This window comes from Drosophila persimilis, unplaced genomic scaffold (assembly GCF_003286085.1).
Source record: "Drosophila persimilis strain 14011-0111.01,24,50 unplaced genomic scaffold, DperRS2 tig00000000-arrow-pilon, whole genome shotgun sequence".
Taxonomy (NCBI): domain Eukaryota; kingdom Metazoa; phylum Arthropoda; class Insecta; order Diptera; family Drosophilidae; genus Drosophila; species Drosophila persimilis.
Window position 1 is genome coordinate 12,608,079 of NW_020825288.1, and position 20,560 is coordinate 12,628,638.

General features: G+C 48.7%; 5 protein-coding genes across 6 annotated transcripts; 1 reads left to right on the plus strand and 4 right to left on the minus strand.

The window, feature by feature from the left end:
* Nucleotides 1-1,571: 1,571 nt before the first annotated feature.
* Nucleotides 1,572-4,103, minus strand: LOC6588421 (NPC intracellular cholesterol transporter 2). The gene is made up of 4 exons (XM_002013405.2): nucleotides 3,742-4,103; nucleotides 2,541-2,648; nucleotides 1,813-1,982; nucleotides 1,572-1,733 (listed from the first exon to the last, which is right to left on the minus strand). Exons 1-4 carry the CDS (start codon nucleotides 3,884-3,886, stop codon nucleotides 1,647-1,649), a joined length of 510 nt encoding a protein of 169 aa, XP_002013441.1. The 5' UTR covers nucleotides 3,887-4,103; the 3' UTR covers nucleotides 1,572-1,646.
* A 276-nt stretch (nucleotides 4,104-4,379) lies between these two features.
* On the minus strand, nucleotides 4,380-7,076 carry LOC6588439 (exocyst complex component 5). Its single transcript, XM_002013406.2, has 6 exons — nucleotides 7,006-7,076; nucleotides 6,047-6,948; nucleotides 5,404-5,991; nucleotides 5,150-5,339; nucleotides 4,769-5,086; nucleotides 4,380-4,703 (listed from the first exon to the last, which is right to left on the minus strand). Exons 1-6 carry the CDS (start codon nucleotides 7,036-7,038, stop codon nucleotides 4,605-4,607), a joined length of 2,130 nt encoding a protein of 709 aa, XP_002013442.1. The 5' UTR covers nucleotides 7,039-7,076; the 3' UTR covers nucleotides 4,380-4,604.
* A 774-nt stretch (nucleotides 7,077-7,850) lies between these two features.
* On the minus strand, nucleotides 7,851-12,136 carry LOC6587274 (hamartin). Of its 2 annotated transcripts, none has more exons than XM_026985574.1 (7): nucleotides 12,072-12,136; nucleotides 11,603-11,981; nucleotides 11,284-11,540; nucleotides 8,855-11,216; nucleotides 8,634-8,791; nucleotides 8,440-8,569; nucleotides 7,851-8,357 (listed from the first exon to the last, which is right to left on the minus strand). In XM_026985574.1, the coding sequence occupies exons 2-7, from the start codon at nucleotides 11,694-11,696 to the stop codon at nucleotides 7,996-7,998; spliced, it is 3,363 nt and encodes a 1,120-aa protein (XP_026841375.1). In that variant the 5' UTR covers nucleotides 11,697-11,981; nucleotides 12,072-12,136; the 3' UTR covers nucleotides 7,851-7,995. The 2 variants fall into 2 exon arrangements, with proteins under 2 accessions (XP_026841375.1, XP_002013443.2); XM_002013407.2 differs by having other exon boundaries at nucleotides 7,851-8,375.
* Nucleotides 12,137-12,484: 348 nt separating this feature from the next.
* LOC6588469 (glutamyl-tRNA(Gln) amidotransferase subunit B, mitochondrial) lies at nucleotides 12,485-14,920 on the plus strand. Its single transcript, XM_002013408.2, has 8 exons — nucleotides 12,485-12,546; nucleotides 12,603-12,744; nucleotides 12,807-12,920; nucleotides 12,980-13,295; nucleotides 13,361-13,785; nucleotides 13,849-13,985; nucleotides 14,378-14,501; nucleotides 14,558-14,920. The coding sequence occupies exons 1-8, from the start codon at nucleotides 12,485-12,487 to the stop codon at nucleotides 14,783-14,785; spliced, it is 1,548 nt and encodes a 515-aa protein (XP_002013444.1). The 3' UTR covers nucleotides 14,786-14,920.
* A 77-nt stretch (nucleotides 14,921-14,997) lies between these two features.
* LOC6588513 (rootletin) lies at nucleotides 14,998-19,425 on the minus strand. Its single transcript, XM_026995287.1, has 6 exons — nucleotides 18,557-19,425; nucleotides 18,238-18,413; nucleotides 16,193-18,183; nucleotides 15,699-16,130; nucleotides 15,462-15,637; nucleotides 14,998-15,398 (listed from the first exon to the last, which is right to left on the minus strand). The coding sequence occupies exons 1-6, from the start codon at nucleotides 19,423-19,425 to the stop codon at nucleotides 15,335-15,337; spliced, it is 3,708 nt and encodes a 1,235-aa protein (XP_026851088.1). The 3' UTR covers nucleotides 14,998-15,334.
* Nucleotides 19,426-20,560: the final 1,135 nt, after the last annotated feature.

Genomic DNA, 20,560 nt, shown 5'->3' on the forward strand with positions numbered 1-20,560 from the left:
TACAGCACCACTCCCCATACCCGTGCAGGGCGCTTCATTCATTAATTCATTCATTCATTCAGAGTTATATGAGATGCGGACTTTCCCACAAACCATTTGTTACCTTGATCCTGACCACGTTTTGGTACTAGCTGAACAGAAAATGTACAAAGCACCCAACCGAAACGGAGCTTGACAAAGCGGAGGAGCATTTGGATGTGGTGTTTCAAGTCAAGGCGGTGTCAAGTTCTTAGCTTCAAGGTTTTCCGATTTGTAGAGAAATATTCGATGCGTAGGGTATGACCACTAAGACTCTGCCCTGCCGATTGTCAACATCAAATCCCACCCATCCTCTGTCTGCAGTACCCCGGTCCGTTGTCCGCTGTCCGCCTGTTCGCGTGTCCGCCACGATTGCCGCAATTAGCACGCAGGCAATCTCATTTTACGCCGACCAAAAATTGCGCAAATGGCAACCGAACGAGAGACGAGTGCGATACATTTTTAGGTATGTACTTACAATAATGGAAATGCTTTCGGGGAACTTCAGCGGCACTTGCTCTGGCTCCACCCACACCGAATCGAATCCCCGTTCCGATCCGATGATCCACTAAGAAACCCAGGCGGTTCGAGGCGGTTTAACTTTAAGTTCGAGTTCTTTGATCTTATTATTTAATTTACGCCCGATATTTGCCCGGCTCTGTTTTTTTGTTTGTGTTTCTGTTTCTGTTCCGTTTTTCGATTTGCACTGTCCCGGTGTCCGTTCCGCTCCTTTTGGAGCACTGGTGTATGGGTGTCTTCTGGTGCCTGGTGTCTGGTGCCTGGTCTGGTGCTTAGTGCTTGGTTCGGGTCGACCGTCGCGTTGCAACCGCAAAGACTGACTGACACACTGAACGGACACACCGGGGCCGGCCGCCGGACCGGGCCCCAAACGCAATTGCAGGGGCGACCCCCTGTGCATCTGGATGCTGAACGGTGGGGCTCGGTCGCTCTTCGGCTCTTCTTCGGCTACTCTCCCACATACGCTTCGGGGGCTGCCTGCCTGCCTGCCTGCCTGCCTGCACGAGTGTGTGCTCCACTTGTAGTGCCGTGCTCTGCTCTCGACCGCTCTCTGTCTCTCTCTCTCTTTTTCCTCTCTCGCTGTCGCTCAGTGTGCGTGAGTCTACGACGCCGAGTCTCAGCAGGAGCAGCCGAAGCAAAGATCTCGTGATTGTTATACCCTTGGCAGGGATGGGTATTTCTGTATGACCGATCAGCACCACCAAGATAGAGTCAGAGTCGATGAAGATACAGTCCATTAGTTTTAAAATTTTAAATCGAAATTCCTCAATAAATGGATTACTTCAATATCTCGTTTTTTTATTCCAATCTGTAACTAAATACATCCATCAGATATAATCAAAATCTGAACAAATGCCAGAAACGATGGGTATCAAGTCGTTGTCCCTCGAATCTACCCTCCTTTCTTATTGTTTTTCCGGCCTACTCACTCGCCCGATCTCGCTCTTCCCGCTGTACTCTCTGTCTCTTCGCCCTGAGTTTCATTCAAATTTCATTAAAGGATGCACACACACGCAGACAGTCACAAATTTCACTGTAGTTTTGCATGCACCAATTACTTTATTTTATCTGTACGTATATCGTATACATATGTACGGTACGAGTCGTATTCACACTGTGATCAGCACTGGGACCTCAAAGCATATGAGGTTCTGATTGCACTCATCCTTGGATTCCCACAGCATGCTGCCACGCATCTGAAAGGGGGGAGAAGGGAAGAAAAACTACCTTAATGATCCGTGCGAATTATGAGATTGGATTGTGATCTTTACTTACCACCGGCAATGTTTCGTTCACAAATATATTGGCCCAATAGGTCTTGCCATCGCTGGCACTCATGATACAGTCGTGATCGCCATCGCATGGATCCGGTGATATGGCCGCCTGGGTCTTGATATAGTTGAACACCCAGCGGACTTCGTGCTTCAGGAAGGTGACGCCATTGCCTGTGATATGTACATTCGATTAGTCGGAGGTGAAAACTTGACGGACTTCCATTCTAATTGGAAGGGTATTTCATATTTATCGCAATTATTTTTGCCAATCTTCGCTTAAGCCCAATCCTATGTTCACACTCAAAAAAATCTGAAACGTGCCGAGATCCATTCATCTGCATAGATACTCGCACTGATTTGTGCTGACTAATCAAAATATCATTAGGAACAAATTAGTTTATTTTATTTATGAATCGATATCGCTATCTCCTCCTCCGAGGGCGGTACAGAAGTGAAGTCATATAATGCTAAATTGCTCAAATTATTTTGTGATGTGATTTACAATCTTGGATCAATTACTTTTATGGCATACACGAATTATTATCGCCTGGTTCACACACTACCGTATCCGTACACGTCTACTTCCCTGACTACAATAAAATATTTGTACAATCTCTTCGCCCGCGCAGATCTATTTTTATTTCCGAGTGGTTTTTGGTCTCGCTCGTACATTTCATAGTACATTTGGATGCATAGGATCGCGTGTTATCAGTGGGGTTTTAGTCTTACCGTTATCATCGAAGAGCACCGTCACCTTAATAATCGCATTCCGTTTCATAGAGCAAGGTAATGTTGAGCAGCTTTCGATGTCCAGGTAGTTGACTCTGTACAAAGAACCTGCGAACAAAAATCAGAACAAGATCAGAATGAAAAAATCGTTTTGAGTGAGGAATCTTTCCAGCTGAATATTATAATAAGTTGTTCAGAATAAAAGAATAGACTTAGGAATCATTCCAGTTTGATATTACTTTTGGTAAACCCAATGCCATTCTCCTGGCAGGGTTATCACTGCAACGAGCACATTGTATACATATATTCCCTAATCGTTGACCAACTGCACTTTCCAAGGCCTTCAAAACAATATCTATCTATCTTTCAAATTTAGCAGCAGCTCTATGTAATCTATTCATTCATTTGGCTTTTATTTCAGTCCTGTCGGGGGGTCTAATCGAAACTGCAAGGTAATCTCTCTGAACTTAGGGGAATGATACTCGTACTTACTATTGTTTATAATCCAGTTTAGACCAGAGCATAAATCATTGATTTTGTGTGCCAGTCAATAAATAATCCACTTAATCAAACAAACGGTAAAAACCAGAATTGAATTAAGCTTTATCAATATGTCTGATACTCTTAGAGAGATTTCCGAATCGTTAGGGTATTTAAAGTGGTTTAAAGTATTGCATATTTTATGCTGCACAGCGATTTGGATAAGACTTTGAATCTTTATCGTTGTAAATATTCGATTCAAACTACTTTCGTTTATTTTCCCATGCCTCATTGGTTTTTTCCCACCCAGAAGGAAAGTACTTAATAATCGTTCAATTATTTTCGTTTCATTATTTAAAATTTTGCACTCCGATTAGATATTCCCATTGATTGATGATAGTAATATACCAAAGTATTTATCGTTTTACGCACTCTATTCTTTGTTCGGAGAAAATCGTAATATCATTGTGACATTATCAGAAATAAAAGTATATTTTACGATACTTATATTTTTTATGAATGTAGGTGTAGAACCCAAATAATGGGATGAGATTTCTCTCTGAGGTATTTATAATGGCTCGTAACACTTACTCGATGACGCTACAAAATATTTTGTTTCCGATTTCCGGTACATATTTATGGTATGTTGTTTCTTTCGGTCGATGGGATACTTGTCTGGGTTACACTTTCAAACACATCACCTCCTCCGGGTTCTACTCACCGCAGTCTTCGAATGGCAGCGACCTGAGTGACAGATACTTCTTGTAGGCGGCATCCGTGGTGTTCCTGATGAGGCCGCCAGCCATTTCGTGGACCGTACAAATGGCCAAGAGTATTTTAAGGTAGTAAACAGTAGCGCCCCGCATGGCTTAATTTGATCGCAACGATTAGAATAAGTGGGTCGTTAAGCTTTTCGCGTATTCGCTTATTCGCGTAGGTGTGCAGAAATTGTTTCGTTTCCAAAATATCAATAACAATAACAAAGAGGATCGATAATGCGGATCACGAACGGTCGGTCAACGGTTTTCTTTGGTCGCAGATACGGACTGCTTCACGGCTAACAGGTAACTGGCACCAGAGCCACCGCCTAATAGTGGCCAGAACGCCCGCTGGCCACTCCGGCTGGTATCTGCCGTGGGAGAGCGCCCTCTCGGGAGCGGCCATAAACTTTGATTTATTGACTGGGAGCTAGCTCTGAGTCTTACTCCTACTCTGACTGATAGTAGCCCGATCGATTCGCCGCCAAGATTTAGATAGAAATGTAGCCGGTGACGTCGTCAAGGGTTTGTTTTGGGATCCGTTGTGACGGGGAATGGGGCCGGGCGACACGCGTAGAAACCCATACGGGAAAAAAATAAATTAAGTGGTTTTGTCGTCGTGTTCGAGTAGATAAAACCAAGATCCACCAGCCGCCACTCGAGTTTAATTGAAAGTTAAAGAACCAAGAGTGTACTATAATTAAATATTATTTGATAATGTCCTCCCCATTCAATATATCAATCCAATCAATTCACAGAAAGCACCGCTCTAGGTGGAAAATTTCGGAATGTGACTCATCGGCGGGGCTATGCGCTGCGCTCTCTCTCACTCAATGATCCCCTTCAGATAGTTGGTGTTCTTGATGACCCGAAAATCAGTGCGCAGCTGAATGAATTGCCTCACCACAGACTTGTCCAGATAGTTCTATATTTGATGGGATGATAAAACGTTAGACAGCCCACAGACGGGGAAACTCAATCGCCACTCACCAAAGTATCGCCCGTACAGACCTCTTGAAGGTTCTGTGGCTTCACCAGCAGCAGATTACACAGGGCGTGGAGTATGTCGAAAAGCTGCGTCACCAGTGCGCTGTCTAGCTCCCTAATGCACTTGCGATACTCGTTCACATCGCAAATGGCGCACATGGCACCGGCCGTATTGAATTGCATTGTCTGCAGGTGATCGTAGATAACACGATGCAGTCGTGTGCCGAATTCTGTGAGAACATTTTGCAAGTTCTCGCCGTCCACGCACTTTTTGATCTGCACTATCACGGGCTGAAGGCTTTGCACCACTTGCAGACAAGCCTAGGGGATAAGATAAGATAAATTATTTATAAAACATTTCACTCATGGATGCACCCTTCTTACAGCTGAGGATATGGTATCGACATCAATCTCTGGCTTGTAGTCGGTTTTCTTTTGCTCGCACTGCAGGTAGACCTTGACCCAGCCAATGACAGCGCTAATAGAACGATCCAGACCCTGATCCAGCTTCGTTTCGATCTGCTCCATCAGTATGCGCTTCTTGAACACGTAGTCCGAATACTTGGCCGTGTTGCTGCAATTAACAAATAGGGTTTTTAGGGCACTCTAGTATATGGTATATGATGATGCACGCTCACCTCACACAAGGTATTACTGAGCTGTTGCACAACTTATCCAGCAGATGCACAATTATGTTTGTCTTTTGCACCACATCAAAAAAATAGAGCTGCGGGAATACCTTGCCCTCGGCCAGTGGAACTGCCTGGAGGCCCAGCTCCAGGGCATAATCCACATGCTCGTGCATCAGAAAGCGCAGCAGAATGTCATTCAGCTTAATGGCATTGGCGGGCAGCTCGGCCTCGGTGGAAAGTAGGCGACAGCGCTTCAATGCGGCCTTGGCCTCTTGCAGCATATTGATGGCCAGCTCCTCGGAGAGAAACGTCTCGCCGCCATAGTCCTCGATGGCGGCTATGTTGATGTTCGCCCGCGTGGCAATCAGCACCTCCATGTTGCGACGAAAACCCTTGGTGGTCTGCGTCTTCTGATGCTTCTTGCTGGCATAAAATTTCTCCAGTTCCGATGAGCATTTGGCTGTCAGGCATTTAGTTTCCATTTCGGCATAGCTGGCCAGATTCTTCATGAAAATCTGTTGCGTTAGCTTCTGCAGCAGATCATCATCGATGGTGGACATGTAGATTTGCAAATCGGTGGAGAGTTTCAAAGTGCTGCAATGGGAAATATTAGACTATGCAACTGGCTGCTATTGGTTGGATATTTTACCGTGAATACAGTTCGTAGAGTGTGCGCAGGTACTTCTCCTCATCCTTTTTGTCCTCCAGCTTGGTCATTGCATACTGATGCAGCTTCAGCTGATAGATGTTCAGTATGAACTTGGACATGACCTGCTGTGGGTTGGCAAACACTTTCTTGATGATCTCATAGTGATGCTTGCACAGCGGCACAATCCCAATGAATATGTCCTTGCCGCTGTACGGCTGCATCTGACTCTGCTCGATGTAAGCGTCCACGCACTGTGCGTAGCCCTTGAATTGGGAGAGTATCTGCGCCAGTGCCTTCATTCGCTCAATATCCTCGCTCTTCTGGGCAGTGGCAAACTCTTCGATCAGTCGTCGTTCGACTTCATCGTATTTCTTTTCTATTTTACGCTTGGACTCGGCAAATTTACCCGGCGGCAGATCCTGCGAGATGGCATACAGCTTCTGTATCACATCCGCTGCCTCGCTCAGACGAGCTGCATCCGTAAAAATGTCGTTAACTATTACGGGGCCGGCGGCCAGAAATTCGGACATAAAATTAAGCAGCTTCTGCGCCTCCACGGACCGACTGCGCGGCGTGTTCACGTTCTCCAGCTGTTCACCCAGATGCATGATCTTCCCCGCCACCGAGTTGATTTTCTCATCCAGCTGTCCAAACCAATCAATGGCCGTTTGATGACGCTCCTGCAGCTTGGAGATTTTCTTTGCATGCGACTCCTTCTCCTGGCGCAGTGACTCCTCGAGTCGCTCGCACTTGCCCTGCTGTTTCTCCTGCAGTATCTTCAGGTCCTTGATTGTCTGTATAAAGGTGTCGTGCAGGGCCACAGGACTAAATTCGCTGTTCTGCAGTTCATTGTTGGTGCGCCAGGTCAGGCGTTCTATGAATTCGCCCACCTCAAAAGGCTCCTGGCATGGACCAAAAGGTCATCAGTATAACTATGTTTCATGTTCAACTTCACTCACCTGCTCAAACTCCTCCATGTACTGGGACAGCATAATAATATTAATAATAAGAAAGTGTGGGCGTTCTTTTGTTGCTTTCAGTGTGACCGCGGCGATAAGATATACGGTCTGACCCTCAGTAATATACCGAAACATACCGCCTCATTTTCAAAATATACCGTAAATATACTGACGAATTCAAGTTCTATTATACATATTCCTCGATTTTGATATTCCGTGGAATATTACCAGCTATCTGGATCTCTCAGCCCTGCCCATTTAATTTTATCCAAATAATGAATCTATTTTCTATTTGACGAGGTTATTCTAAATACTTGCTATTGTATGAATCTTGTCCAAAAAAGGTTTAAAAAAAATGGTCAAACAAAAAAAAACGAAAGAGATAGTCGTTCATATTGCTCAATTTAGAGATTCCGTCAAATATAATTAGCTAGATAGAATATTTGGCCATGCCCACATAGTTTTTTACGATTAATGAATCAATTTTCTACTTGACTGGCCTATTCTAAATACTTGCTTTTATTGGATTTCTATATACCGTTGAAAATGAAATTTAATAGAATGGGTTCTTCCTCTTTCTCAAGTTTCTTTTTGGTCGAGAATCAGCTGTTTTCAGCGTTGCCACACTGCTGGTCTTTTCACACACTGGCAATATCAGAATTTAAATATATCTGCCGCCCGTTATTTATTATTCAAAATTCCACTTTTTTATGCTTTTCTTAAAGATTTACTATAAAATAAATGCGCGCTCCCTTACTTATGTAACTTATCAACACCGTGTCTTATATCTTTTACAGCAAATTGCAATGTGCTAAACAATTTAAAATTTCAAAAACATTTATATATTGATATAATCATTATAATTATTGCGTGGAGTCTGCATTTTATTTAACTTTAGTTACAGTTTTGAACTGAAATATGAAAATTTGAAAAACCTAGAACATATTTTTTTCGTTTTTGTTTTTGTTAGCGAGAAAATTTAATTCTTTCTTACAAACGCATTTGTGGCTGCGGATCTTGGCTGTGCATTGACTGATGATGCTGCTGCTGTTGCTGCTCCATTTGCTGTTGCTGCAGATGTAGATGTGGATGTGGGTGGGTCGTCTGCTGACTACTGGCTGATGTTGAGGGCAGCTCCAGGGCATGCGGCACTATCGTCGCACCGCTGGTGATGTTGATGGCATTGGCGGTGCTGGCCGAGGAGGCCAGCTCGTACATTGCGCTGCTCGGCACTTCCGGTATCGAGGGATTTGTCTCCACCAGCTGTTGCAGATTTTTAAGCTCCGTTGACCGCAAACTCGCGGACAGGCTCTCACTCGATGCCAATGAGGTGGACAACGGAGAGTTGCGTTCTGTGGAAGAGGCAATGTCTGAAGGGCGGTCTTTTGTTAGCTTAGATTCTTGCCACATGCTGTGGGTACGCGAAACACTCACCAGTTCTGTCTGTGTCCGGAGAGCAGGTATTGTGTCCCACGGTTCCCTGGGGCTGTTGCATCATCATTATTAGCTTCTCCTCCATCTGCATGATGATTTTCTTCTGTACATCGTATTTCTTGTTCACTGCCTGAAAACGACACGACACACAATATAAATTTAAAGATCTTTCAATATAGAACAGCTGAGCGCACCTTGAACTTTTCCTCATACTCATCCTTGACAGTGCTCAGGAGTCGTTTCTGCTCCGTCATGGCCTTCTCGCTGTTGGTCAACTGTGCCTGCAGATCGCTAATCCTATGCTTCATGCTCTCCAGCTGTGATGTCTTCTCGTCCAGGCTGTGCCTCAGATCTGTTAAATGTTAAAAATGAATTCAAGAAAAAGGCCTACAACGATGAGAAACCTGATTCATACCCTTCTGCTCCAGATGACTGCTCTCTTGGAGCATTTGCAGCTCCTCGTCGCGTGCTCGATAGTTGTCAATCTCGGCTAGACGATCACGACATCGCACTTGGACCTCACCCATGATGATGAACTCGGCCTCGAGGCGGGCCAATTCTTGCTTGCATTGCAGTCCGAGATCTGCTTGGAGCTGAGCATGTTGCAGCTCTGTACTAAGGCTGAACACCTGACCACGCAGTGACTCCAGCTCGTACTTCATCTCCTTGTGCTGGGCCATCTCCGAGGTGAGGCGCGTCTGCAGATCATCGTTAGCCTGCCGCAGGCACTTCTTCTCCTCCAGCTCGTGCTGGTACTTGGATTTCATTTCGGCCAGCTCCTCTTGGTGGCTCTTCTGGCGCTCATTGTTTAATCGCATGGCATTATCCATCTTGCTGGCGAGGTCCTTGTTCTTGGCATCGAAGTTCTTGAGCTGCTCTCGCAGGCGGTCCCTCTCCATCTCCAGGCTACGCTTGTCCCGACTGCGTCCCATGAGGCGACGGTTCCTCTCCGCATGGATGGAGCGTCGGTAGCTTTCGTACTCCAGCTGCAGGCACAACAGCTTGCACTGCTCGGCATCGAAAGACTCATTGGCTCTGATGCCCCGCTTGATGTACTCCTCCAGTATGTCCTGGGGATAGAGCAGACTCCGCTCGTAGTTGTTACGCTGCTCCTTGCACTCGAACAGCAGCTCAATCATCCAGTTCTCGTATTGAACCGGCAGCGCTCCCTCCAGCGTCTGGGTGGTCGCGTTTGTGAAACTTCTTGGCGGCTGCTCCTTGGGTGCAACCATTGCCATAGCCAAAATTCTGCCGCTGCGTTGCAAGCGGCTGCCAGTCTTTTGCGTCGTTCCATTCTCCCGCCTCTGTCCACCCGCAGGACAATCGGCCTCATCATCGTTCGCCTCTTGCTGTTGCTGCAGCAGCAGCCCTGCCAGAGCCGAGCAAGACTTGGCCCTGCGTATCGGATTGTCAGCCTCGACGCTGAATGATGCCTTTTTGGCCGCCGTACTTCTGCCATCGGAGCAGGTTTCGTTGCCGCTGTAACTGGCCATTCGATTTCTGCGCTTCCTCTGCTGCAGCATGGTGTGCATGGAACGGCTGGTGGGCATGTGGAGGCCCCCGTCGCTGCACATGTTGCGGTCCGTCTCGTTGCATTCGCCGCATAGGGCCGCCACCTCCTGAGATGGGCCATGATATGGGCTTCCAGCTGCAGTCCCAGCCCCCAGCGTTAGTTCCGAGTTCAGGTTTATTTCCGGCAGGACACTGGATAGGGATCTCTGCTGATCTAGCTGGGCGTGCAGGCTGTGCCTGTCCTGCATGACCTGTTGCAGTCGACGCTCGTATGCCGTCGTCACTCGTGTGGTCTCCATAAATTTGGTGGTGCCCTCTTCGGCCTCTCGACTGATGTCCGGGAAATTGAACTGATTCTGCAGATCCTTGCGCATCGGCGACGAGGGTTGGCTGGAGGGAAAAATGGCCCGTACGGCATGGGAATTGGCCATGGCCAGGCCATGCTGCGGCTGTTTCAACTCCCTCAGGTCTTTCAGAGGCGTTGTCTCCGGCGTGGCCTCCACAGCAGCCTCTGGGGGCGAGGAGCCCGTCATTCCGATCAACAACTGGGAGTTCATCGATGGCTGCAGCGGCAATATAAACGATGTGGTGGGCGTCAGAGGGATGGCACTGCTGGTGGCGAGAATTTCATTTTGTGGACTCCAAATGGCCCCCACCTCCCCTGAAGCCGACGAGTCGAAGCGTGTGATGGAATTTCGACTGTAGTGGAAGTCCCTCCCCAGTTGGAAGGGAAATCCCTCGGTGTTCGAGGTGTTTGAGGTCATCCGGCTATAGCCTGGAGTCATGGGATACGCATAGCTGTTGTCGTCGTTGCTCGACTCGGGCTGGAGGACCGGCAGCGACAGATTGGCACACTCCATGACCACGTCATGGGGCTCCATTTCCTTCCATCGCGTATTATTGACCTCAGTCTCGGGAGTGTCGGTCAGCAGCATAGGATGCACACGGACCGTGTTCAGCAATGGCTTAATCGTATGCTGAAATACGCCGCCGCCATTGCCCTTCTTGATGAACTCTGCCAAGAAGGCCATAAAGGTGTTGGGATACATGCCGTACAGCCGATGGAACAGCATTTGCAGCCCCAACTGCAGATGGACAAGCTTCTCGTCGGGCAGACTCTTGCTGTTCTGCAGCTTCCACGAGGCCAGGTGGCCAAATACCTCGAACAGATAGTTGAAGAAATTCGGCATCGAATTAGGTATAATTGGCAGCAACGTAATGATGCACAACAGGGCGCTCATCAGGGGCACAATCTCCTTCTCGTGCTGCAATAGGAGTGCATTCAATATATCAGAATATCCGAAGAATGCAAATGGCTCACAGTTTACTCACCGTAAGCAGATTGAAGACGGTTTTGATAAGCCGATGACTTTCTATTTTGTACAGCCAGGTTGGATGGTGTCGGACGATGAAGCAGAATACCTGCAAGCCCTGCACTCGGTGCTGTGGCTTGTTCAGGCACGCGTCCAGGCGATCGAAGATGTAGCTATCGTGCGGCTTCTGGGCCTTGACCAGGACGTCCAGGATGCGTTGAGATCCAGTTTTGAAGAAATAGTCCAGCATAAAGTTCACAGCCCACGTTTCCTTATCTAACAAATGGCAAAAAAATGGTAACAATTTTCATGTAAATTAAAGCCTGCCGTGCACTCACTCTGCGTGAAAAGCTCCACAAGTTTCTTCTTGGCTTCCTCATTTTCGAGCGTCTGATTCGATTCCAAGTCGTGGAATATCTTTTCAAAGTCCATGGTGGAGTGTATTCGGTGCAACTTCTACCTGCGCTCGTGTTTTGATTTTTAGTTGTGATTGATTTTTTCGGCCTTCTCCACTGCTCAGCTCCTCTGCGGCGTATTGGCCGTGCTCCACCTAAAAGTATTCCTGCTGCTGATTGTGCTCCACTGCCTGGATGATGGGCGCTGCACTCGTCCACTCACTCCAAGAAACCAATTGTCGTCGTCGTCGTCGTCGTCGTCGTCGTCGTGGTTGTCGTTTGCAGAGCTGCGTGTGCTTTTTCTCTTCTTCGTCGTTGTCAACTGATTAACAAGCGTTTGCATAAAAACTTTTGCACAGTTTGACGCACCACACACTGCTAGTGGCCATGGTCGAAGTCTTGATTCACTTACCTCTGCTAGTCTCATCTTTTTTACATGTTTGTCTTTAAAAAATGTAAAGGTTTCGCGTTTTTCTATTATTTGGCCAATCGGGTTCTATCTCTCTCGATTTTTTTAATAGATTCCAGCTGTTCGCCATCGATATGTTATCGAATTCCGTATTTACAAATATTTACGATTGTTTTTAATGGATTTAAAAAATCGATACTATCGATAGTATCATTAATATTAAAAATCTTTTAATGGCTATTTTTCAAGCGAAATTAAATACAAATTGTTCAAAATTAAACTTAATTAAACTTAAAAACTATGAAATGTTCGCTCTGAATAGAGACAAAATGGCGAAGCGACCGCTAGTAGCTCGATAGCACAACCATCGATACTATCGATAGCGCCATCAATGGTTTGACACCTATATTTACAAAATGAATTATTTAATAATCCGGCGACTGTCCACGCAGCCGAAATTAGCGCAGATTCCCAAACGGTATGAACGAAAGTATTACCAATTAAAGCTAGTTATAACTTTGCTTGGCACTGCAGATGGAAAAGCGTTGTGGGATTGGAGGTGCACGCACAAATTTCCAGCGCCTCAAAATTGTTCTCCGGCAGCGGCACACATTTCGGATCGGCCCTAAACACATCGGTTGCTTATTTCGATGCATCCATACCAGGCACACTGCCGGTGAGGACAACTATATATAGTACTGTAGTGTTCTGTAGTAAAAATATTCTTTCCTTCTCCAGGTGCTCAATCGAAAGTGCGTCGAGTCTGGAATAAAAGCCGCACTGGCCCTTGGCTGCCAGGTGAATGAAGTATCCATGTTTGATCGCAAGCATTACTTCTATGCTGATTTGCCAGTAAGTAGATTGATTTCTCACAACTTTTCTTTGTAATTACCCTTTTCGGGGTCTTCCAGAATGGCTATCAGATCACACAGCAGCGTGCGGCTTTGGCAAACAATGGCAAAATGACTTTTCCCGTGATAACACCTGGCAAAAAGGTGTACTACAAGTCTGTTCAATTGCTGCAACTCCAATTGGAGCAGGACAGTGGCAAATCACTGCACGATGAGCAGCTCAAGAGAAGTTTAGTGGATCTGAATCGCGCCGGCCTGCCACTGATGGAGCTGGTATTTGCCCCAGATCTAGAGACTGGCGAGGAGGCAGCATCGTTGGTCAAGGAACTGATGCTGATACTAAAGCGTCTGCAGACCTGCAGCTGCAAAATGGAAGGTAGCTGCTACTAGCTCCTACTCCGCATATAAAATGGTTTCAAAATTATTTCTAACCCTTTTCAGAGGGTGCTCTGCGTGTGGATGCGAATATATCCATTCACCAGGAAGGCGATCCACTGGGTGTACGAACTGAAGTCAAGAATATTGGCTCGGTCCGCAGCATTTCTCAGGCAATTACCTTCGAAATACATAGACAGCTCGAGGCAGTGGCCCAGGGAGGTGTCATAACCAATGAGACACGCTCCTGGGATGCGGAAAACAGACGCACTGTGGCCATGCGTGACAAGGAAGTGCTGCAAGATTATCGCTTCATGCCAGAACCAAATCTACCGCCGCTGCATCTAAACCTCAAACCTGGCTCCAAGTCAACAGAGGATCTCGTGTCTGTGGCAGCTCTAAGCGAAGAAATCCCCGAACTGCCAGAAGATACTCGCCAACGTTTAATGGAACAGTACCAGCTGAATGCGGAGACCGCCATTATTTTGGTGGTAAGTGAACGAAAACATCGAATTGTGCTCGCGAAACCTTTTAAAACAGTTGACTATTTCCAGAACGAACCCATTCTGTTGGATTATTTCTTGAAAATATCGAAGGATCTCAGTGATGTGCCCACAAAAGTCACCTCAAACTTTCTCATCAATGACCTGCTAACTTATTGCAATAAATCTAACTTGGATATTGAAGACTGGTAGGTTAAAGCAAAGACTATATGATACCAAGATGTTGAGTCAGGAGCCAATTTCATTTCAATATTCGTTCGCTGCCTCGTGGTACGTGCGCGCCGGTTTCTGGTACTTCAATTATCTCTTGTGCTGTCCGACCGCTGCCAACTAGACTTCGTCTGTTTCTGAATGCCTCAGGAAGCTGAGCTGAAAATGCTGGCAATGCGCAAAAGTCGATCCCAAAAAACCAAAAACAAAAGACGTTGCTACAGCAAACTGAAACCAAACGCTCGCACTATGTCTACGGGGCATTTTGGTTTTTTGGTGCTATGTAAAACATCTTGGTAATTGTATAGTTTTTGGTTAAAGGAAATGAGGCTTAAAGAACACTATTTTATGTTGCATATGATTTGCTTAGTTCCATAACAGATAGTGATCTAAAGAACATTGTCAAGGGCCTGCACTCTGAACAGATTAATCTTCAGGCAGCCCGCCAGCTCATACAACTGCTGCACACAAATCCCACAGCAAAGGTGAATGAGGTGAGTCCCTGAACGCCCCCTTTCATACAAACCCTAATCTTTGATCCTCTCGCCAGCTCATTAAGCAGCACAGTCTGGAGCAGATATGCGATCTGGAAACCATCGAAGCCTTATGCCAGCAGGCCATTTCCAACCAGCCCAAGGCCGTGCTGCAGTACCACAAAGGCAAGGCCAAGGCACTGTTTGCTATCGTCGGGGAGGTGGCCAAGATCTCTGGGCAAAAGGCAAACATGAAGAGTGTCGTAGAGTGCCTGGAGAAGATGCTGAAAGCCGCAAAGAAGTGAGGCAGTTTGTGTTCAATAGATGTGTATTTCTCTTGTATATAGATTATAAAACATGCAGTCGTTTGCAGTCCGCACTGTATATAGGTTTAGATATGCTAGGGATTAAATATGTTTTGCCTTGTATTGTGCTGACTAGTTTCGGTGTTTTATAGAAATGCGAATGATGTAAATTATCGTGTGATATTGTTTCGGTTCGGCGTTCTCCCTGGCTCCTGGGAGAATCGGAACTTGTGACCCTGTGAGTGTATACGATAGTAGGATCGGCCCAAAATGCGATTTGGATGGTAAATGGGACGCACTATATTCGATTGTCTATCGGGGCAGACAATCAATAGCTAGAATTGTACTAAATGCGGTTTATGATTTTCAACACAAATGCGACTAGAGCACCCTTAGGGCATGGATGGTTGGGGGGGTGGTGTTTGTGGTTGTGGTTGTGGTTTTGGTTTTGGTACTCCTAGGAAGCGTCTCTAAGTAAATGCAAATGGCAGTGAGCATTACAGTACACCATCTTGGCGGGATCAAGTTCAACCCTAAAGGAAATCCTCTCTAATCGCGATCGTAATCCCGACAGGTCGACGGAGGTAGGCTCATCGAAACAGCCGAATCGAGACTGCAAAAAAAAAGAGTATAAAAAAAACGTATGACCGTGAAGAGATTCCAGCTGGATCCTCACCGTCGGCTCTCGCTTTCCAGCAGATGAGCATCCACTGGATGCTGGGAGACATTGCGCAGAGAGTCCCCCAGAGTACTACGCAGATGCTGCATCTCCCGATTCGCCTTCGAACTGCGCAGCACATACTGCTGCCGCCGCTTGGCCTCCTGCGCCAGCTGTTCCCTCAGCATCGAGATCTATGGAGAAGGATATCCCAAGTAAGTGGATAGTTCAGTTTGACCACGGTTTGACACCCACCTGATTCTCCAGTCGCAGCACTTGCTGTCTGTGGGACTGCTCGCGTACATCCAGCACCTTTTCGGCATGCATTTGGGCACTGCGATAGCGCTCCGTGTCCATGCCATCCATACACTTGGCGCTGTCGTTCATGCGCGCCTTCACCCGCGCCAACTCGGACTCCTTCTCTGCCAGCAGGGTCTCCAGGCGTCGCACCTTGAGACGCAGGTCGCGGGTCTCCTGCTCGATCACACTGTGATCGAGACCACAGCTGTAGGAGCCACCACCTGCTCCACCTGTGCCTCCCGCATCATAGCGATTCGAGTCGAATTCCCCTGAATCTGCGGGCCCACCCCCACCACCATAGTAGGAATTGGATTTCTCTGCACGATCGTAGGCACTGCCGCCCGAGAATTTGCTCTTTCGCTCGCATTCCAATTGCTTGACTTTATCCTGGAATGGAATCAGAAAAGCTAAAGAACAGGGAGGGGTGTAAAGATCATACGGAAACCCACCTGAAGTGTCTGCAGTTTGCTACGAAGCTCGGACTTCTCCCTCTGGGAGGATTTCAGCTGCCTGCTGAGCTCTTCCTCGCCGCCAGCGCCGTTGCCATTGCCATTGCTCAGACCCTTGTCGCCGCCGGACTCCTGATTCCACTTGGCAATCCTCAGCTGCGACTCGAGAGCCGATCGTTGGACCTCCAGATCGGTGACCTGATCCTGCAGCCGCTGGTTGCCATCGAGTTGCGCCTGCTGGCTGCGTCGCAGCTCGTTCAGATTCGTTTGGGAGCTGTCCAGGCGTTCGGTGAGAATGCGCTTCTCATTCTCGGCGGTCTGTAGGGATTTCTGAAGCAGCTTCAGCTTGTCTTCGTTGGCCTGTGAGCAGTGTCCCTGCTCGGAGAGCTCCTTCTGCAGGGTCTTGATCTCGCCCCGGAGTTGGGTCTCGCTGACGGCGGACTTCTGGAGGCGTTCCTTCAGCTGATCCACGGTGGACTTGAGAGAGGTGCAGCGATCCTCCAGCTGGGTCAGGGCACGGTTCTGGTTCTCCAGTCGCTCGGATAGCTGGCGAATGCTGCAGTCCTTCTCCTGGAGGGCCATCTGCAGGCGTGTGAGATCCCCCTCCATGGCCACCCGCTGGAGATCCAGCTTGCTGGCGCGTCCTTCAACCTTGGCGAGTTCTTCCTGCAGCTGTCGCTTCTCGTTGTCCAGCTTGGAGCACTGCTGGCGGCACTTCTCCAGCCGCTCCTCGTTCTGGCCATTCTCCTCGGATGTGGCCGCCAGCTGCATCTCCGTTTGGGCCAAACGCTCGCGCAGCATCTGGCACTCGTCGCTGCGCTGCTTGAGCTTCTCCTCCAGGGCATAGATGGCTGAGATCTTCATCTTGCGCTCCGTCTCCAGGTTGCTCTTCTCCTCCTGCAGGTTCCGGAGCATGGCCTGGAGTTTGCTTAGCTTCGCATCGCAGCGCAGCTGCTGCTCGGCCGCATCCTGGAGCTGCTTCTTGGCGGCCCCCAGCTGTGACTTGTAGTCATCCTTCTCCCTCTCCTGTTGGGCCACCTGATGCATGAGATTCCGCACGCCCTTCCGCACCAGGTCTGGATCCACATCGATCGGTGCATCCGGGCACTGGGAGGAGCTCCTGGCATCGTAGTCGCCCACACTGCGTGATGGACTGAACCGCCTGGAAGGACTGAGCAGGCGATGCGAGAGATTCACACTGCCGTCCACTTGGATGCCGGCGATCCGGCGGAGCGTGTGCACCACGGATGAGAGCTTCTGCTCGGTGTCCCGCTTGTGCAGCTCCACGCAGGAGAGCTGCTCGTCCAGGGCGCGGATGCGGCCCTCAGCACCGCCCAAACGGGCCTTCAGCTCCTGGATCTGCTGCGTGGCATCGGCCAGGCAGACCTCCAGATTGTGCTTCTGATCCTCGAGACGCTTCTCCCGCCCGCGGGCCTCCTCCATGCGCTGGGCCACCTCCTGTTCGCGGGCATGGAAGCGGTGCTCCTCCTGGTTGCTGTGGCACCGGGCACGGGCCAGCTCCTGGCGCGTGGCGCAGAGGTTCGCCTCCAGATCGGAGAGCTGCTTTTTGATCTGGCACAGCTCCTGCTGGGCGCGCTCCTTCAGCTCCACCTCGGCCACCAGCTTGCACTGCAGCTCCTTGCCACCCTCGTCCTTCTGGGCGAACTCCACCTGGGCCTTCTGCAGCGACGCTTTCGTGGCATTCAGCTCCTGCGTGGTCTTGGTGAAGTGATTCTCCGTCTCCTTCAGAATGGTACTCAAGCGAGTGCGTTCGTTCTCTAGGGAGTTCTTGGAATCCTCCAGACTGCTGATCTTCTGCAACGCCTCCTCAATGGCGCGGGCCTGCTCCCGCTTGGCGCTCTCCACGCGCTTCACATGATCGCGCAGCTCCTTGTTGCTGTTGGAGTACTTGTCCCGCTCAATGTTGCTGTCCGCCAGCTGCCGGCGACTGTCCGTCAACTCCTTTCGCAAGCTGTCTATGAAGCCCTCGCCTGCAGCACAGAATCTATGAATACAGGATCATCAGAAGAACAATTGAACAATACCTTCTTTGGTCTTGCGCAGTGCATCCTGCAGTTCGTTATTGGTGCCGTCCATCTTGTCCTCCTTCAGCCGGATCTCCATCTTCAGCTCCTCGCTCACGCGGCACAGAGTGTCGCGTTCTTCCCGAATGCTGCACAGCTGCAGTTCTTGCTTGCGAATGCATTCCTCCAGTTTGATTCTATTTGCAGGGTGGAAAGATGAAATTTATATCATATATATTTATACGATTAAGAGATCGGAGTCAAAAAGTTAAAAACCACTTGAATTCGATCTTCTACGTCAATCCCCTATCCTTTAGGGATAGGTCTTTGCAGTACTCACTGGTGCTCCTCATCCCTGGTGCGCATTTGTACCATCTCATCTTTGAGTTGGGCAATGGCCGCCCTTTGCTTCTCGTCGCGGGCATTGGCCTCCCGTTTGCTGCGATCCAGGGACTCCTGTTCGGTCTTCAGATCCCGGGAGACGGTCTCCAGGCGCTCGGCCACCGCCTGCTTGTCGCGATGGGCAATGAGCAGTGCCTGCTGCTTCTCGCTCTCGGCCCGGATTAGGGCCTCTTCATGCTGCTGGACAAGGCTCTCGATATGCGCCTGGAGCGTGGCAAGACGCTCCTGCAGCTTCTCGATCTCATCGTCCTTGGCGGTCTGGAGGGCCTGCAGAGCCTGCTGCATACGCTTTTCGAGTGCATTGCGCAGCTGTAGCACCTCGTCGCCATGTCGCTTGGCAGCGTCTTCGCCGGCCGCCTGGAGATTGGCGATCTTCTGGTTGAAATCACTCTCGGCGGCGCGGGCGGCATTGAGGAGCTGCGTCTTGGTCTCCTGGGCCTTGCGCTGGCACATCTCCAGGTCCTTCTGCAGGCGGGCCACATGGTTCTTCAGCGACTCCTCACGGACCAGTGCCTCCTGGAGATCACGTTCCAGTTGGCTGCGCTTCTCTTCGGTGGCCTCCAGCGAGGTGTTTGTGTCAAAGAGCACCGATTCGAGGGACTCCTTCTCGGAGCGGATGGCGGCCAGGAGTTCGTTGAGGCGATGTGAGTCCTTTTCGTGCAGATCAATCACCACCTGCTTCTCCTCCACATCCTTGACCATCTCCTCGAGGTTACGATTGAGGCGGCTGTTCGTCTCTGTCGTCTGTTCGAGTCGCTGCCGCGTGCGCATCAGCTCCTCGTTGAGGGCCTCTTTCTTGCGGCACATGGCCGTAAGCTGGTTGTGGATGTCGCCCCGATCTCTTGTGACGCAGGCCAAGTCCTGCAGGATCTTCTCCTTCTCCAGCTGCAGGCACTTCAGCTTCTCGCTGTACGAGAGATTGTCCGTCTCCAGCTCCAGGCGCGCCTTGTCCAGCACGGCCAGTTCCTTCTTCAGCTCCCCGATCTCATTCGATTGATCGCCGGACTGGAGGCGCAGCTTCTTGCGCTCCTCCTGAGCCTCCATCAGGCAGTTCTGCACGGACTTCAGCTCGTCGCTGGTGGAGCAGCTGTTGCTGGACAGCTTCTCGTGCTTCTCCTGCAAATCGCACTTCTCCATCAGCAATTTATCGAGATCATACTCCAGGTCCGACTTCTGTTTCTCCAGCAGACAAATCAGGTTGTCCGACTCGATCCGCTGCTGCTCCAACAAATCCCGGTTCAGACTCACGCGATTGAGCTCCTCGCGCAGCGAGATGGTCTCCTCCCTCAAGCGACTGCTTCGATCCTCCTCGGATCTGTTCAAATTTCAGAGGTCTATGTGACTACACTATGTATCTTATCTATTTAATGACATATGTACCTCAGATTCAGTTCGGTTATATTCTTGTCTTTCAGTATCCGCTGTATCTCCAGCTCCACGGCCTTCTTGTCCTCCTCCATGGAGTCGAGGCGCTTCTGTAGTTTTCCATAGTTCAGCTGCAGCTTCTCGTACTCCCCGCTGAGACTCTCAAACTAAAGGAAAAAAGGTTGTTATACAGATCCAATACAGATCAATATTATTATGGAATACTACTTTTTGTTGGCTATTTTTAGGGCGAGCAAATATGCACGTTTTCGCTTTACTCGGCTTTATTTTGTGCTGTGTATGCAGCTTTACCTTCAAAGCCAGACAGCCCTATTAAATAACACTTAAATTTCTTTCTATATATTTCATTAGCTATCTGTTAAGTCTGCTTATGGGTCTATCAATTCATCTCTATATTGTACATGTCTACCTACATATAGATCGATGTCAAGTTTGCTTATACTATAGACGTCTCGTATAAGCAGATCTATCAGGTAGAACCCAAAATATATTTCTATATAATCTATTCCTAAATAAATCTATGTATGGATGGATATATATTGCCTGTCTTTATTTT

Excerpts from the sequence above, each read along its gene's own strand:
- LOC6588421 (XM_002013405.2), bottom strand. The coding sequence starts at position 3,886 with ATGCGGGGCGCTACTGTTTACTACCTTAAAATACTCTTGGCCATTTGT. Across the intron at positions 2,649-3,741 it reads GCTGCCATTCGAAGACTGCG|GTTCTTTGTACAGAGTCAAC; the intron begins GTGAGTAGAACC and ends TTTTGTTCGCAG. Across the intron at positions 1,734-1,812 it reads TGAACGAAACATTGCCGGTG|ATGCGTGGCAGCATGCTGTG; the intron begins GTAAGTAAAGAT and ends CCCCCCTTTCAG.
- LOC6588439 (XM_002013406.2), bottom strand. The coding sequence starts at position 7,038 with ATGCTGTCCCAGTACATGGAGGAGTTTGAGCAG. Across the intron at positions 5,992-6,046 it reads CTCTACGAACTGTATTCACG|CACTTTGAAACTCTCCACCG; the intron begins GTAAAATATCCA and ends TTCCCATTGCAG. Across the intron at positions 5,340-5,403 it reads TCAGTAATACCTTGTGTGAG|CAACACGGCCAAGTATTCGG; the intron begins GTGAGCGTGCAT and ends TGTTAATTGCAG.
- LOC6587274 (XM_002013407.2), bottom strand. The coding sequence starts at position 11,696 with ATGGACTTTGAAAAGATATTCCACGACTTGGAATCGAATCAGACGCTC. Across the intron at positions 8,792-8,854 it reads CAGTCATCTGGAGCAGAAGG|ATCTGAGGCACAGCCTGGAC; the intron begins GTATGAATCAGG and ends AACATTTAACAG. Across the intron at positions 8,570-8,633 it reads AGTATGAGGAAAAGTTCAAG|GCAGTGAACAAGAAATACGA; the intron begins GTGCGCTCAGCT and ends TGTCGTTTTCAG.
- LOC6588469 (XM_002013408.2), top strand. The coding sequence starts at position 12,485 with ATGAATTATTTAATAATCCGGCGACTGTCCACGCAGCCGAAATTAGCG. Across the intron at positions 12,921-12,979 it reads ACTTCTATGCTGATTTGCCA|AATGGCTATCAGATCACACA; the intron begins GTAAGTAGATTG and ends GGGGTCTTCCAG. Across the intron at positions 14,502-14,557 it reads CCACAGCAAAGGTGAATGAG|CTCATTAAGCAGCACAGTCT; the intron begins GTGAGTCCCTGA and ends TCCTCTCGCCAG.
- LOC6588513 (XM_026995287.1), bottom strand. The coding sequence starts at position 19,425 with ATGTGCCGCAAGAAAGAGGCCCTCAACGAGGAGCTGATGCGCACGCGG. Across the intron at positions 16,131-16,192 it reads GCAAACTGCAGACACTTCAG|GATAAAGTCAAGCAATTGGA; the intron begins GTGGGTTTCCGT and ends ATTCCATTCCAG. Across the intron at positions 15,638-15,698 it reads TGCTGCGACTGGAGAATCAG|ATCTCGATGCTGAGGGAACA; the intron begins GTGGGTGTCAAA and ends CCTTCTCCATAG.